The sequence below is a fragment of the Cebidichthys violaceus genome, unplaced genomic scaffold, assembly GCF_023349555.1.
Source record: "Cebidichthys violaceus isolate CVI_PGR_0920_01 unplaced genomic scaffold, fCebVio1.0.p SCAF_25, whole genome shotgun sequence".
Lineage (NCBI taxonomy): Eukaryota > Metazoa > Chordata > Actinopteri > Perciformes > Stichaeidae > Cebidichthys > Cebidichthys violaceus.
Genome location: NW_027176428.1, coordinates 3,679,733 through 3,694,172, shown reverse-complemented (window position 1 = coordinate 3,694,172; position 14,440 = coordinate 3,679,733). Strand labels below are relative to the sequence as shown.

Below are 14,440 nucleotides of genomic sequence, written 5' to 3'. Positions count from 1 at the left end.
GTATCGATTTATAACAGTTGTTTCATATTCATGTCAAGCTTTCCGATAACATCAAGAGCAGCAGAAAGGCACGGTCTGCCCTGGTTCATGTCAGCTAACGAAAGAAGCTGTCGACAGGAGATTTGATTCACACAGCCTCCTGATGTTTCTGCTAATCTGTTTATTAGGATTAACCTATATCCTAGTTAAAGCATTACAGCGCTTTGAATTTTTTCCTTTGAGCTCAACTCAAGGGAGCTGGAGCTGTTAACTGCATTTATTTTCTGCACTGAGGGGGTTTCAGCATCACTGACAAGATTTACTCTTGGAATAGTTCTAGAAAATGTTCTTATTCATATATGCAATTCACTTGGGACATAGGTGTGAAATGTGGGCACTTTATTTCAGTTTTTCATTTAACATTTTTTTTATGTAGCAAATGCACTTCAATGGTAATCGTTACATTGTTTGAAAAAGGTACATCATTCGTGACAGTTTTAAGTTTCATGACAAACGCAGAAAAAAAAGCAACAGGACAAGCGACTACTGTCAGATTGTTCCACTACATCAACCTAAGTCTAGTGTCTGTGATGGCTACCAACAGCCATCTATGGTGACATTAATCAATGCAAAGCATTGCACAATACAGTGTCTTCACTAGCAATGCAAAAAACATTCAATACAGTAGCATAAAAAGTATGCTATGAAAAGTAACCATTAAGTGGCCAGCAAAGAAAAGCACACGGTGTTCACAAAGAGTTCAAATGAATGGAGACAATCATTAATGCTGGTTGAAAAGACTTGATGCATCAAATACTAAAAACTCCTTAACAGCACTATATGCAGAGAGCCGTATGGGCTGCGTCAAAACAACACAATTAAAATAGTTATTTTTTTCGCTGGTTAAAAGGTTTCCTCCATGTCGAACCTCATTTATTCACAATATCATGACGGTAAAATATTCTGCACAGATGACCTTTGTGGGCAAATTTGCTGCAAACTTTGTCGCTTCATGGGTAATGTACCACTGGACCTCATGAGGTCTGACATGCAATATCAGTACTTGATCTATTTGAAAGGAAATAGGTTCAAAGCCAACTGAGGAGTTGTGCGTGCATGTGCGTTAAAACAAGCAACGCAGACACAAGATGGTTCACAGTCATTTCACAAATGTGAGTACTAAAGTGAGTTCTGTTACATGTATACATGTGTATGTACAAAGAGTGTGTGTGTGTGTGTGTGTGTGTGTGTGTGTGTGTGTGTGTGTGTGTGTGTGTGTGTGTGTGTGTGTGCGTGTGTGTGTGTGCGTGTGCGTGTGCGTATATATATGTACATGTACAAAGACTGTGTGTGTGTGTTTGTGTTTGTCTTCCTGTGGCTTTTTCTACACATTAGCCACACAGTTTTAAAGTGTAAATAAATAACAACACATGCGATTCAAACAAACCATGAATCCACCCGTCGGTGAGGCTTGCTTTGCTGACAATATGTTCAAAATTTCCTGCTACAGTACACATCAGCTCCCCAAACTACATCAACAAGCCTGCAGAGCATCTCAGGCAAGAGAAGTTGATTTTTCACCAACAGAAAGCCCCAGGACTCTTGAGGTTTGCTTGAATGGCACAACCATATTATTTATTTATTTCTGAAGCAGGTGAGTCCACCTCCTGATCCCAGGTTGGTTAAGCCAGTTTCTGGGCGGTCTCCGTCTCCTGCTGGGTGACCTTTTCCTCAGACATGATGGTCATCCATGGTGATACTGACCGGGTGATGGTCTGCTTGGCTATGTTGTAGTGGTTGATGAGGGTAAAGAGGCGCCCGCGGCCCCCAGGGCCCTGAGGGGGATAGTTGCCATACATCCCAGCCGGCATGCAGCGACCTTGCTGCTCCAAAGAGAGAGGGAACGACATTAAAAGTGCAGAGATGAGACGATGTGGAAAAAAAGAACACGCAAGGTGACCAAATTATTATTCAGGAAAGTATAATGGAATTCTGAGAATCAAACTGTGATTCACAGTTCACAGATACATGAGATAAAGAAGGTTAGATGACTGTCAACACAGAGCTGTGCTGTTTGTACTAGAGGAAAAGATCTAAGGAAAATGAAAAGCCAGAAAAACATCCATCCATTATCTTTAACCGCTCATTCTCACAGGTCGCCAGACTATCGCAGGGCCCCAGAAACCACTCAATAACAACTACGCTGCATTACCTAATCTATACTGGTGCTTGTGAAAATGGAATATGTACGTGTGTACAAGAATTGAGTCAACACTTTTACACAGGTTTTACAGCAAGGCTATATAACTTTTGCTGAACAGCGACCACTGTCTGTGGCTTTAAGCTAAAATGCTACGCTACTGTAACGCAAGTGGTAAGGAGTCATAAAGTCAGCAAACTCAATGGTAACTCAATACACAATAATGTTTATCCAAAGTTTGCTAACATTAGCTCGAATTAGCCACCGCACAGTCCATCTGAAGCAAGGCTGTAGCCGCAAAACCCCTGAATGTATTGAACTGAGCAATGGTGTGTTTTATTGCTTATTAATTCAACGTTTCATTTGTAAGAGGAGATTATGTTATTAGTTATCTTGAAAGTCACATAGCCTTGCTTTAATTTAATTTAAAACCCAGATAGATTAATTCATTCAGAATCATTTAAAAATCAAAAGCTGGTAACGTCTGGCAGTAGTGAAAAAGTACATTAATATCAAACTCGATCATAGATCATGCTTACAAATAGAAAACCATGAGATTGTTTCCAAACTATTCAGAGAAATTGAAAGGACAGATTTGTTGGTAAATGAAAGGTAAATCAAACTTGAATTTCTTCAATTGTGAGACAGATTCTTGGTAAATTCAGAAAAACATGGGCCTGCAAATGCTTAGTATCATTCTGACATCTATTATGTCAGCCTGACTGTCCATATGGTTTATGTACAGTATACAGCACACTTATTGCAGGATGGTTGTATCACTCTTTAAAAAAAATGCTAAAAAACATCAGAAAGTAAAGATTGTTGGTTTACCCAGCTAACAATAAAATTAAAATGATTGTCTCTCATGCAGGGTCACAAACAATGATGCTCATAAGTGTTTACCGTGTAAACAAAGCTGTCGGGGCAAGGCTGCTCGTACTGGTAGACCTTGTAGACGACCAGGAACACCACACACACCAGGAAGGCCAGGGCACAGATCACCAGCAAAGTCACCTAAAGAAGATGCACAACAGCTCCATCGTCAGACCAATGTGACAGGAACAGCTCAGCTAAAGGACACATTATTATAAAATAGGTATAGCATTGAAATAAACCTCATGGAAGAGTTGCCCATTGGTGTATTAAGTGTACACTATGTTATATGTCTAACAGTAACACACAGCCAGCCAGGTCTATACAGAGTATTCTGCATACAATGGCTCCACAGGAAAATGGCTTGTGTGACCATCTGTAAAGCCCAGCTCTCACCTCTCAGGGGAGTTATGTAACAGCTACTGGTGTTTCAAGGAAGTGGGAGGGGGATAAGTCAAGGTGTGGGAGAAATGGGCTCATTAACGGCAAAGATTTTAAGGCCCAACATGTGCGCAGGCTATTTTTTACAAGTCCAGATTTTATTTTGCTTGTGGAGAAATTTGATTATTTCAGCAAGTGCAGAGAAATTGAAACTCCAACTACCTTTTTGTACTGTTCCCCAGCACGTTTGGCACAAGTTTGATGAGACTTTAAACAGCGTGTATCAATGTGAATGAAATAATATACTTTTTATCTGTCTGTATGAATCTCGCAGTCACACACACAGAGCAGAACAGACAGTAGGACATGTACGAGGCAAAGCAACAGGAGATTATAAAAGAGACTATCTGCAATGAAAGGGATAAAAAGGCTGCCTGAAACATTTCAAAGCATGCTGATCAGAGGATGTGAGCTGTGTTCTCGGAGACAGTGATGTGTCTCCTTGCCTTTCAGATGTTCGGGGATTAAAGCAATATTACCAAAGGAAGGGTGACACTGAAGCGGTTTCATCTGTTGCTTTTGGACGTGGAGGAAGAGTATTGCATAGTCTGCATGCAGAACACATATTTCATGAATTTTAAAGTATGCAAGGAAGTCTTCAGGCACCCAGGATTGTGGTTGGACCTTTTCTTTTACAAAAGCATATGTTTTAATCGTTCTATATCATGTGTCACATAGTGCCACGCAGCCGGGGGGGGCGTTTAGGGAGGTGGGAGAGATGCTGCCATTTGGAGGCCATCGCCATGGCAGCAGCTGAATTAATGAGAGTTTCAGGGCGGGGTTAAGTGAATCATTGTGCATTATGTCTCCCTGTGTAGCCCAACAACATGACAGGCTGCACAGGATGCAGGAACATGAAGGTGGCCTGAGCGAAAGAAGTATCACTTGGATTGGTTAGGGATTATTATGACGGCGGTGACAAATGTAGGGAGTTCCAGGGAGACAGCTGTCTGCTCTCAGGGCATATGCATGCGTAGGAGTGTGAGAAATATTGGAAATGGGATGATGTATGAAACGCAGTCGATGGCTGCGACATCATTCTTACTTTGAGTCGCTCAGATACACCTTCAATGATGCTTATTGAGAATTCTGCAATTTTAGGAGATCGTAGTTTTCCCTTCTTGCTCTCAATATAGTCTGCCTTTGTCTTCACCACCACCTGGTAGAAACACATAATGACATGTACATGAGAGAAGATCCAATCAGATGGCAGTTATACATTCAGGACGAAAATGAGAGTTCCCAGAAGCAGGATGGGTCAAATTGTTAGTATTGTACTATGGAAATAATCTGTGAGGTAATGTGGTAACGTGGTTTCCTTTATTTTCAACACTCTAATTGGACTAATTGGTTAGCAATACATAAATAAAGGGCCACTCACTGTGGCTCTTCAAATCAATGGAAACATATCACACACACACAAAAGAATCTTACCTTATCTGGTGGAGGAAACTGCAGCTGACTGGCATCTAATGGTGTTATGAGAGGGATGGTGTCAAACCCGTCTTCAGACACCACCTTCCCGTTATTTTTCTCGCTGAAATTATTCCCCAGTTTCACCATTTTCTCTGCACAAAATAATACCAACCTGAGGTTAGTACACATGTGCGTATTACTTCTGAACGAGAGGCATTATGGATTATGTTCTGCTCCTGTGTAATTGACGTTTCATAGAAATCATATCCATAATTATGCTGGCGTTTTTTTACACATGCATACAGCAGTACAAATCAAACTAAATGACGTGAGGCGCTTTGTGGCCCATGAGAAAGCCTGTTAAGCACAAAAGCGCAGGAGAGGACATGCAAGGCTTCGACATAAAGGGACCGATGTATCACCGTGAAAAAAAATATATTGGATTTACCGTATCAAAATACTTACCAGCTCAGCCGAGAAGCGTTTTGAGTACAGCGTATTTCTCCTGATGGGGTGAATTTATTGCTCCAGAGCCGCTATATGTTTTTTTAGGTGTGACGCAGCCGATTTGCGGAGAGCTGGTGCACAATATGGCCAGTCGGGTTTGAGCGCCGCGTTACCTCCGAGCTGGATGCTGCTGCTGGCGTCTGGCTGCACTGCAAGTGATGTAACATCCACATCACATCCATCCATACACATCTGATCAGTGGCAGTGAAACTAGGATCTGAAGCTCATCACTGACTAATGTTAACAGTCACAACCTAAATGCACATGTTTGCAATGTTTTTTTTTTAATGTGTCAATTGATAAGGGGAATTAAGGTTACAATGGTGTGTGTGTGTGTGTGTGTGTGTGGGGGGGTAGCTGTAATAGGGTAAAAAGCAGAGTGTACATATAGAGCATTTCAATTTGTGGTTTGCGTAGAGTTACTAGGTTACATTAGGTGTAGTGTCTCCTGCAAAAGACATGCTTTCATACAAATTATGTTGATACGTGAAATTCACGAAAACTTGGCTTCAAAACTTAAATGACTTCTTCACCCTTAAAATCACCATATCTAGGCCAGTTACCTTGAATTCTTGAGGAAAACTTTTTTTTATTGCATGTCTCCACGCCAAAATCTTTATGCTTCTTCTACTACGGTCTTCATGTGTGCGCATGCGTGCTGCGAGTCCGCGTCAACGTTTTCTTCAAGAATTCAAGCTAACACGCGGTGAGTTCACTTAATTTGATACAAATTGTTGCTTTGTTGGCGAAATATTCCTTTAAAGTGGTTGCTATTTACATAATGCTGTATCACAGAAATGAGAACGTGAAAACAATGTGAATGTGTGAAAAATCTGGTAAAATCCCTCTGTACACTAACTACCAGGTAGGGATTAAATCAGAGCCAAAATACAGTGGAAATTGGATTTACATTCACCATGTGGACACAATCAAATGAATGATTACGAATGATAATGTTGCTTCATAACTTAACATGTAAAAAGGCTACTGTTTGCTAACGAGTTCACTGTGTCAACTTAAAAAGTTATAATATGCCATTGTTGTGTTGAATTGTGGCCAAAAAAACATTTATTATTAAGATTTAAGGCTGTTTTTGCTGCATAAACACAAGAAATAAGATATATGAACATTATTTGTGAAGGTCATTTAGGCTGACACAGGGGTCACTATCACATGCAATTTAAAATCGTTAGGACACTAACCTGCCATCTGTAGTGGTGCAAGAACCCCTGACAGATCATGTGACATGGGATAGGGGAAATATGACCCATCGAGTCACAGCAGCCTTCTAAACTATTTCTCTTGGTGCTCTCTCTTTATACTCTGTCTCGATTGATAATTACATCCAAACAAAGGTTTTCTGCCAATGAGGTTTATTCGCAGCTTTTTTACAGTGAAAGTGACATGAAGGAGAATGTGTCAGGGACCACAGATAATGTTGAGGAGGATTATGAGGCGTCCTCCTTTGATAAGAACGAGACCTTTGGGGTCCTGTTGTCTCTCAACCACCTTCAGATTCTGTTCTCTCTTGGCCTCCACCGCACATATTACTTCCAAAAATGGAACGTTTTTGTGGTTCCTCTCCTCACTTGTATGGGGACAGTTGGAAAGACAAGTATGTAACCCACTTGCAAGATTTCATTGCGTTGCTCATTTTGGTGTCATTTTGGCAATTTGGAGTGCCCATGTCAAACATCAAAACAACAGAAAGCCTTTGCAACGCTGACACTGGAAGGGCAATATTTCCAGCCACCATGTCTCTGAAGAGACACTTTGTGACAGACTTGCAGCTATGCAGTATGTATTGGACAAGTTGGTCCAGCGGATATCTTTTCTTTACAAATCCAGGCTCCAACATGACTTTGGATGGACGTCAGGTTGCATTTCGTGGGCGCTGTCCCATAAAGGCCCTCTCTCGATATTCGATAGTGTGGATGTTATTTGATCAGATTTGATGGACGGTAGTATTGAAACCTATCGGTTATCGGTCTGATGACGGATAAGCTTCTGGGGGCAAGGGACTATATTTCAGGGGGTTCTGGTGGAGCCAGCAAATATCTGGGCCAAGACTTTTCCGTGCACTGCTTGTTGTTTGCATTTGAATGGAAAATCTGTTTTTTAAATAAATTGATCTGGATATGAGCAGTTTTTATGTGTTGTTCCAGTTCATTCAGCCTCTCTTTCATCATTCCTGATGAGAAAAGCTGAGCATCCCCTCTGTTTATCAGCATGCAGGGAAGACTTTACTGAGAGAGAAACCCCTCTAGTGTAATTCGACCAGCTGTTTCCCCCGCCACAAACCTGTGAGAAGAGCTCAGAGAAAAAGGTCAAACAGAAATCTCTCAAGTGAAATAATAACCAAAACTGGTCTCGCCATGAAATAGTGTGTTCTGGATACCATATCAATCTGTAAAAAAGCTGCTAAAGGAAATCTCTTTCCACTAATTTCACACAGCATTGACTTTGTGGACTAAATGCTTATGTATATGTCCAAATGGGTATATTTCCCATGCTTGGTTATATATAGTAAGTCTGTTACTGTGACAATGAGTCTTAGATCTTCAAGATATAATGTAGCTATACCTAAAAAGTCACCTTGAATTATTAACAAACGCACTGCCCAGCATATAGTATGTAATCATTGTGAGAAACACGTGACATTTTGATGTTTACCAAGTCCTTTCACCTCGTTGCGTACCTAGAAGTGGGGAAATGAAGCTGTGTCTGTGCTCAGTATCCAGTAGCCTGTTGCCAGGCTACAGTGTGAATGAAAGGGGGTTAGGAAAGGATGCATAAAAGATCAAGACCGGCCTGTTAATCCATATTGAAAAAGGAAGCAGCAGAAGAGAAAATGATCTCATCACATGTTGAGATGGAAACCACAGCTCTTTAGTGGCCTGGTGGCTTGTGACAGCTGCTTGCTGCTGGACGTCTGATGAAGAGTCTGATGAAGAGTCTGACGAAGAGTCCGTAATGAGTCTGCGGTACTAATTCATTAGCTATCACATTTCCCTCCCTGGGGCCAGAGAGGGGAGGTCATGTGTTTCTTGAACATTATAATGGTTATTGTAACAATTGGACTTTTTGAGAAGTTTCACCCTTGTTTCTTTTATATATCATTTTTACATGACATAGGCCAGTCAACAACAGTGCATGTGTTGTCAATGGGCTATCAGACCTTTAGTTTGAGCCTCTGAAGGACAGTTCTACACTACTTGTCTTGGCCTCATTTGTTGATGCTGGTTCTGATTCATAGCTTTCAGAATGGCAAAAAGCACATGGAAAACACATGAAATGTACATAGAAAATACAATCTTGTATGATAATGGGAACGTGTTTCTTTATCTATTTTTTTTGTCTGGACACTGTATGCTGCACAGAGTATCTGGTAGCAGCAGTGGACAGATGTGTAGCCGGGGTTTCTGCTGCAGTTGCCTTCTCAGCACTAACCACTAGAGGGAGACGTTCACTTATTTACAACTCAAGACTGTTTTCGTTATGCATAGTTTTCCAAATAAAAGTAGATTGACAAAACTGTAAAATTATGACACTAAAATGTGTTATTCTGTAAACAGGCACATTACAAAAAGGCAAACTTAAAATCAAATTTTCAGTGGGGTTTTGATTAATTACTAAATTCGCAGATAGCCGAGATGAGTAGAGAAAGCACTGAAGATGACAGTGGTGGAAGAAGTACTCTGAAGTAAAAGTAGCAATACCACAGTGTTCAAATACTCTAAGATCTACATTCAAAAATATATGTATTTTAAAGTTACTGTGAGGAACTTCTAACTGGTTATTAAAGTCTCAATTTAATACTGATGCCTCTAAACCTACATAAGTACACAAGACCATCAAACTTTAAGTAAAAATAAAAGTAGTATACGCATCAAAATGTTAATGCAGAATGGCCCATTTGAGAATAATGTATATTATACTGATTATATATATATTGCTGGGTAGCTTGTGAATTTACAAGTAGCATTTAAATGAATGTAGACTTTAGCTACTAAAGCTGCTAGTGTGAAGCTATGATATTAGTTTAAATGCCGATGATATGACCATGCATTTAAATGTTCAGTGTGAAGCAGTGGAAATAAAGCAGTGTGCATGAAGTTGATAAATACAGCAGCTGACAATGTCTCACCTTATTTCACACAGTAAAGTGTGACCAAACCTTATATAGCTCTGCAACTGCTGTGCCTTTAAAACCTACACTGTTCTTGGCTCTTTGCCCAGAAAGTTAATTTCCCATCCAGCCACATGGACTATGCTCCGCCACGCAGAGAGAACAAGTATTTCCCCTCAGAGAGCGGCACCTCCAACAAGCAGTCGGAGCTCAGACTCCCCTCAGGACCTCTGTCACTCATCCAGGACTTTTCCATCCGCCGTGTTGTGAAGGACACAAACCTCCCAGCAGATCCGTCACAGCCCGTCAGTCCTCTGAGAAGCCGAGGTATGGTTTACTCTCTGCCTGTCAGGTGCCCTGTTATTCATAGCATCGAGTGCTTTGAGCACAATATATGTTTGTTGTGTGTTTTCTGCTTGTGATCGGCTGACTTTTGGACAGAATGCCAGATGACTCATTTAATGTGCTTAGTCTGGGTTAAAAGTCCTGCTGCCATGTGGGAGCTATTGTCTTTTTGCATGAGCACAAAGCCTCTTTTCACGAATGTATAATTCCCCTCGCTAGTCGACCCAGCAGTTTGTGGCGGGTATGATGTGCTGTACCTCTGTTCATTAACGCTGTTCTTGTGAAGACTTACAGTAACAGGCAGCTTCCTGAAAGAGGTTTGTCCTAAGAATGAGGCACAGAGATTTGAATGGAAAGAACTTCAGCAACAACAATAAGGTTCAGACTGAAAGTTTGGGTTTGTACAAGTTGTCACAGCAGGCAGCAGTGACCAGGCTGTATAAACAGGATGCTAGTCAGCACACACACACACACACACACACACACACACACACACAGGTTGATGCTCTGGTTGAATGAACAGTCTGGGGGCACCGGCACTACCACCAGTGCTGTTGGTGTCATAAGCAAAGTGAGATGTTGTTTCTTTAAACTGACCGGTTTGTTCTTGTAAACATGGAGGCTGCATCATGTGAGCAGTTGTGCTGCTGAGGTTTCTGGAAGGATTTTCTGGGAAGATGAAGTCACAGGGAGACACACCCAGAGGCTCCGGGCTCCGAGCAGGAAAGGCCAGCAGTGGAAGACGTTCAGCAGCAGGCTCCGACTGAGTCACTCGTCGGGAGGAAGCCGTAGCTTCGTTGGAATTTCCATTCAGTTTGGACTACAAGAATTTTGGTCTGGATGTGGTATTTATTCTGAGACACGTGGGGTGACGTACATGGCAAGAGCCATTTCCCCCTCAAGTCCACAAACAGAAGACCAGTTTTGATAGGATTACATAATGCTCTTTAGCTTCACACAAAAAATGATTGTGCAAGAGGCTTTTTTTTCCAAATAGTGTAATCTAATTTCCTAACATGAAAAGGATCGCTTTGAAGAAGGGTGCTTTATTAAGAATAAAACATATTCACACTGGAATGTGGTTGGAATGAGGATCATTTCCTCTTTGCTAAAAAAGATCAAGTTGGATGACCTGTGAACTCTTGGAGGCATTTAAACCCCCGCTTCCTGATATCTCCTCTCCTCACATGAGCATTCACATCCAACAAGTGCATTTTGTCTGCTCTAATCTCTTTTGACTGCCTTCCAGACATGTTTTAAAATAGAGCAATCTTGTGTGTTTTGAGGGTGTGTGTGCTCTGTTCTGATTTATAGAGAGGCTCAGTCACCGGTGCAGACGGACGTGGCTGGAGGGGGCTGAGCCGGAAGTGGAGTGTGTGGGGGGGGAAGTTGAGTCAACACAGGACTGTTTCTCAGACTTGTGTGGCTTCTGGTCTCATGCCTCTCAATGGAATCACGGGCACAGACTGAGATTGCAATAACACAGAGTTGCAGAGGCAGGCAGAAAGACGTGGTCTGGCTAACATGAAATGAAAGTGTGTCGGGTCATTTTCTGCTTCTGTCTGGGTCAAAGACAGGGGGAGGAAACAAGATGGAAGAAGCATTCAGATCTTTTACTAAAGTAGCCTAAGTGTAAAAATATTACAAGTAAAAGTCCCGCATTCAAACACTTATTTAACCAAAAGTATAAAAGTATTAGCATCGAAATATACTTGAAGTCCCAAAAGTACTCATAATGCAGAATGGCCCATTTCACAATCAAATATATTGTATTGCTGTACTATAATTAGTGATGTATTAATATGTTCATCACTTTAAGGTTGGTAAAAGTAGAGCTAGTTTTAATAACTTTACATACAGCTGGGTAGCTTAACCCATAATAACACATCATCATTTATTATCTTATTAATAATCTTAATTTAGTAACCAGTAGCTAAAGATGTAAATTAAATTTAGTGGGGTAAAAAGCACAATATTTGCCTCCAAAATGTTGTGAAGTAGACATAAATAGTACCCTATAACGGAAATACTCAAGTAATGTACAAGTGCCTCCAAAGTTACAATCGACCACCGGAAAGAAGTGCAACTGAAGCACACATTATTAATGCTCTTTATGAATAATTACCAGTGGAATATGTAAAGTTTTGCATTAACAGTGTCATCTAAAAGAGCACAAAGGCATCAACGTTTTGTTTAAAAATCGCTGGGTCCTTACAATTAAAAGCATGCTTGTGTCATCTTTCATTGGGAATGCCATTTATCCAGGATTGTTTTTTCATACTACACTGATCTGTGCACCAGATGCATGCGCTCTACTTGGCTGTAGTGAACCATCACATGCCGTAGTGGAGTGGATTACAAAAGAGGACTCCCATCTGTCCGTAGAGGTATTGTCTTCATTTTGTGGCTGTCATCACTCACGTGACCCCCGTGACTGTTTATGTGTACACTGTATATTACACAAGAAGCACATTCTGCTGCACAGCTGTCTGACTCGCTCTGATAAACACAATGTGACCAGCATTTCAAAGTAACAACAGGCTGTGGTCTGCTCTGAGCAACACAATACACCAGATAAGCTCCAAATGGATGCAAACAGCAATTCAAGTCTTTTAAATGAGGCCGTCACTTACTGAACTGTATTTATGAGGAGCATTTCCCTAAATTACAGACTCCAGGGAGCCGAGCCTTTGACCATTGTGGAAATGAATGACATCCTGCCCCCTGTGTAGGGAAACTATGAATGATGATGATGAAGGCGTCGCTCTCTTACTATTACTGTGTGGTCGCTCTAACACAAAGTGGGGGAAGTCGACAGTGCAAAGATTCTAGTAGCAGTGTTCAGAGTCTACCAGTTGATGTCAGGCTTCCCTCCATGACAGATCAGGATAACTGCATGTCTGGACAACAGTTTCCACAGGGTGGCAGAGTGATGTGACAGATCACTGTGTACAGTGACTCTGTACTAAATCCGTTCACCAACAAGTTGTAACAATCCAATAACACCGGAGGTTATGGTTTGCACAACTCTCCACTTCCTGGATGCTGGAAGAATGCACTTTGCAGTGCGGATGAACCTAAAATATCCCAGCTGTCTTATCCAACATGCGCTCTTCTGATCCAAATCTCTTTGACGATTGTGTACATTAAATAACTAAATGTGATTTAATTTTATATAATTCAATTTAATGTAATTTAATTAGTTTTATTTAATTAACAGTAATTCAACAAATGTATTTTAATTCAGTATATTTTGTGTAATTTAATGTAATTAAATGTATTTTATTAATTTAAGGTATTTAATGTAATTCAACTTGTATAAATGCATCTAATCTTAAAGATAGAGCTATATTGTAATCATCATTTTATTTAAGAATGACGATATGTGACATTTCATTTGATATGAATTTAACCTTGCACAAGAAAAATAAGCAAATAACGTCAAGAAAATCCTTCACCTATAACTTCTGATGCATCTTAACTATCAAGATTGGGAGTGAGGATGTGAACTTCATCTGAATACCTGAAACATTTTACTCACAGTTGAAACATACCTCTGTTATCTGCAGACCGACGTTCCCTTCTTCTTTGTCTAATCTTATTTAAAAATGTACCACACAGCAGTGTTTTTTTTACAAGTCTGTGTGATTGGGTGTATGTGATGAAGAAGGATGACCTTTTCTCGCTCCTTGATCTTTGACCTGTGTGCAGCCTAAAGAAGGGGTGGAAAACAAGGCGTCATGAGAGCCAGACATTGTAATGGCAGGTTTTAGCGACTTTGTAAAAATCCTAGTTGGTTATAAAAAATAGTACGTTTCTCATCACACCTGTGGCTTTTTTAGTTCAGTTTGGTTAAACCAATCAGCTTTCATAGCACCACTTGAACAGCTAACTTCCTTTCTTCACGCCAACATATCGAGATTTGTTTTGTTGCTGTCCAAAGTTGAGGATTAAAAACACAGTTTCTTGTCTGTCACATAACCCAGAATCCGTTTTAGGTCTAGACTTAAAGACAACTTGTCTCCACTTGCCTGTGAGAGTCTAATACCAGGAAAAACAAGTTGCCCCAGGAGCATTCACATTTTCCCACTGTGACAGAAGTGAAAGTGTATTATTTCTGCAAGATTAATATGAACTGGCACTGCTTTCACAACCTGTGTACTAAGGGTTGGGGGAAGTTGTTATTGCTATTTTATTTGATAAAATATTAATATTGCAAATACAAAATAAACCTTTTGGTAACAGTTGCTTTTTTTCAGTCCATTTGATGGTGCTGAGTATTTCCTGGTGTGGTCATGGGTAAAGTCAGCGGAATTGGCAGGAAGTCAAAACAATGATGGATGGTTGATCAGTCTGTCTGCTTAACTGACAAACGATTGATGTGAGATGAATCGGGTGAAAAACAGACAAACTGCATAATAATAAAAAAGGTAATAGATCTCAATTTAATTCATCAGCATATCGCAATTTTTTTAAAATCACTATAAGATTGTATCGGGACTTTAGTATCGTGATAATATTGTATCACGGGACCACCGGTGATCTCCTC

The 14,440-nt window shown here is 40.6% G+C and overlaps 1 protein-coding gene across 2 annotated transcripts; it reads right to left on the bottom strand.

Annotated features, from left to right (window-relative positions):
- Nucleotides 1-363: 363 nt before the first annotated feature.
- LOC137879661 (neuronal vesicle trafficking-associated protein 1-like) lies at nucleotides 364-5,462 on the bottom strand. Of its 2 annotated transcripts, XM_068720557.1 has the most exons (5): nucleotides 5,375-5,462; nucleotides 4,928-5,061; nucleotides 4,539-4,652; nucleotides 3,083-3,193; nucleotides 364-1,862 (listed from the first exon to the last, which is right to left on the bottom strand). In XM_068720557.1, exons 2-5 carry the CDS (start codon nucleotides 5,054-5,056, stop codon nucleotides 1,662-1,664), a joined length of 555 nt encoding a protein of 184 aa, XP_068576658.1. In that variant the 5' UTR covers nucleotides 5,057-5,061; nucleotides 5,375-5,462; the 3' UTR covers nucleotides 364-1,661. The 2 variants fall into 2 exon arrangements, with proteins under 2 accessions (XP_068576658.1, XP_068576659.1); XM_068720558.1 differs by lacking the exon at nucleotides 5,375-5,462 and having other exon boundaries at nucleotides 4,928-5,079.
- Between the last annotated feature and the right edge of the window lie 8,978 nt (nucleotides 5,463-14,440).

Bases quoted from the DNA above. Each gene is read 5' to 3' on its own strand.
- LOC137879661 (XM_068720557.1), bottom strand. From the start codon at position 5,056: ATGGTGAAACTGGGGAATAATTTCAGCGAGAAAAATAACGGGAAGGTG. The intron at 3,194-4,538 runs GTAAGAATGATG...CATCTTCTTTAG, and splicing joins GTGTATCTGAGCGACTCAAA to GTGACTTTGCTGGTGATCTG. The intron at 1,863-3,082 runs GTAAACACTTAT...TCTTTGGAGCAG, and splicing joins CCGACAGCTTTGTTTACACG to CAAGGTCGCTGCATGCCGGC.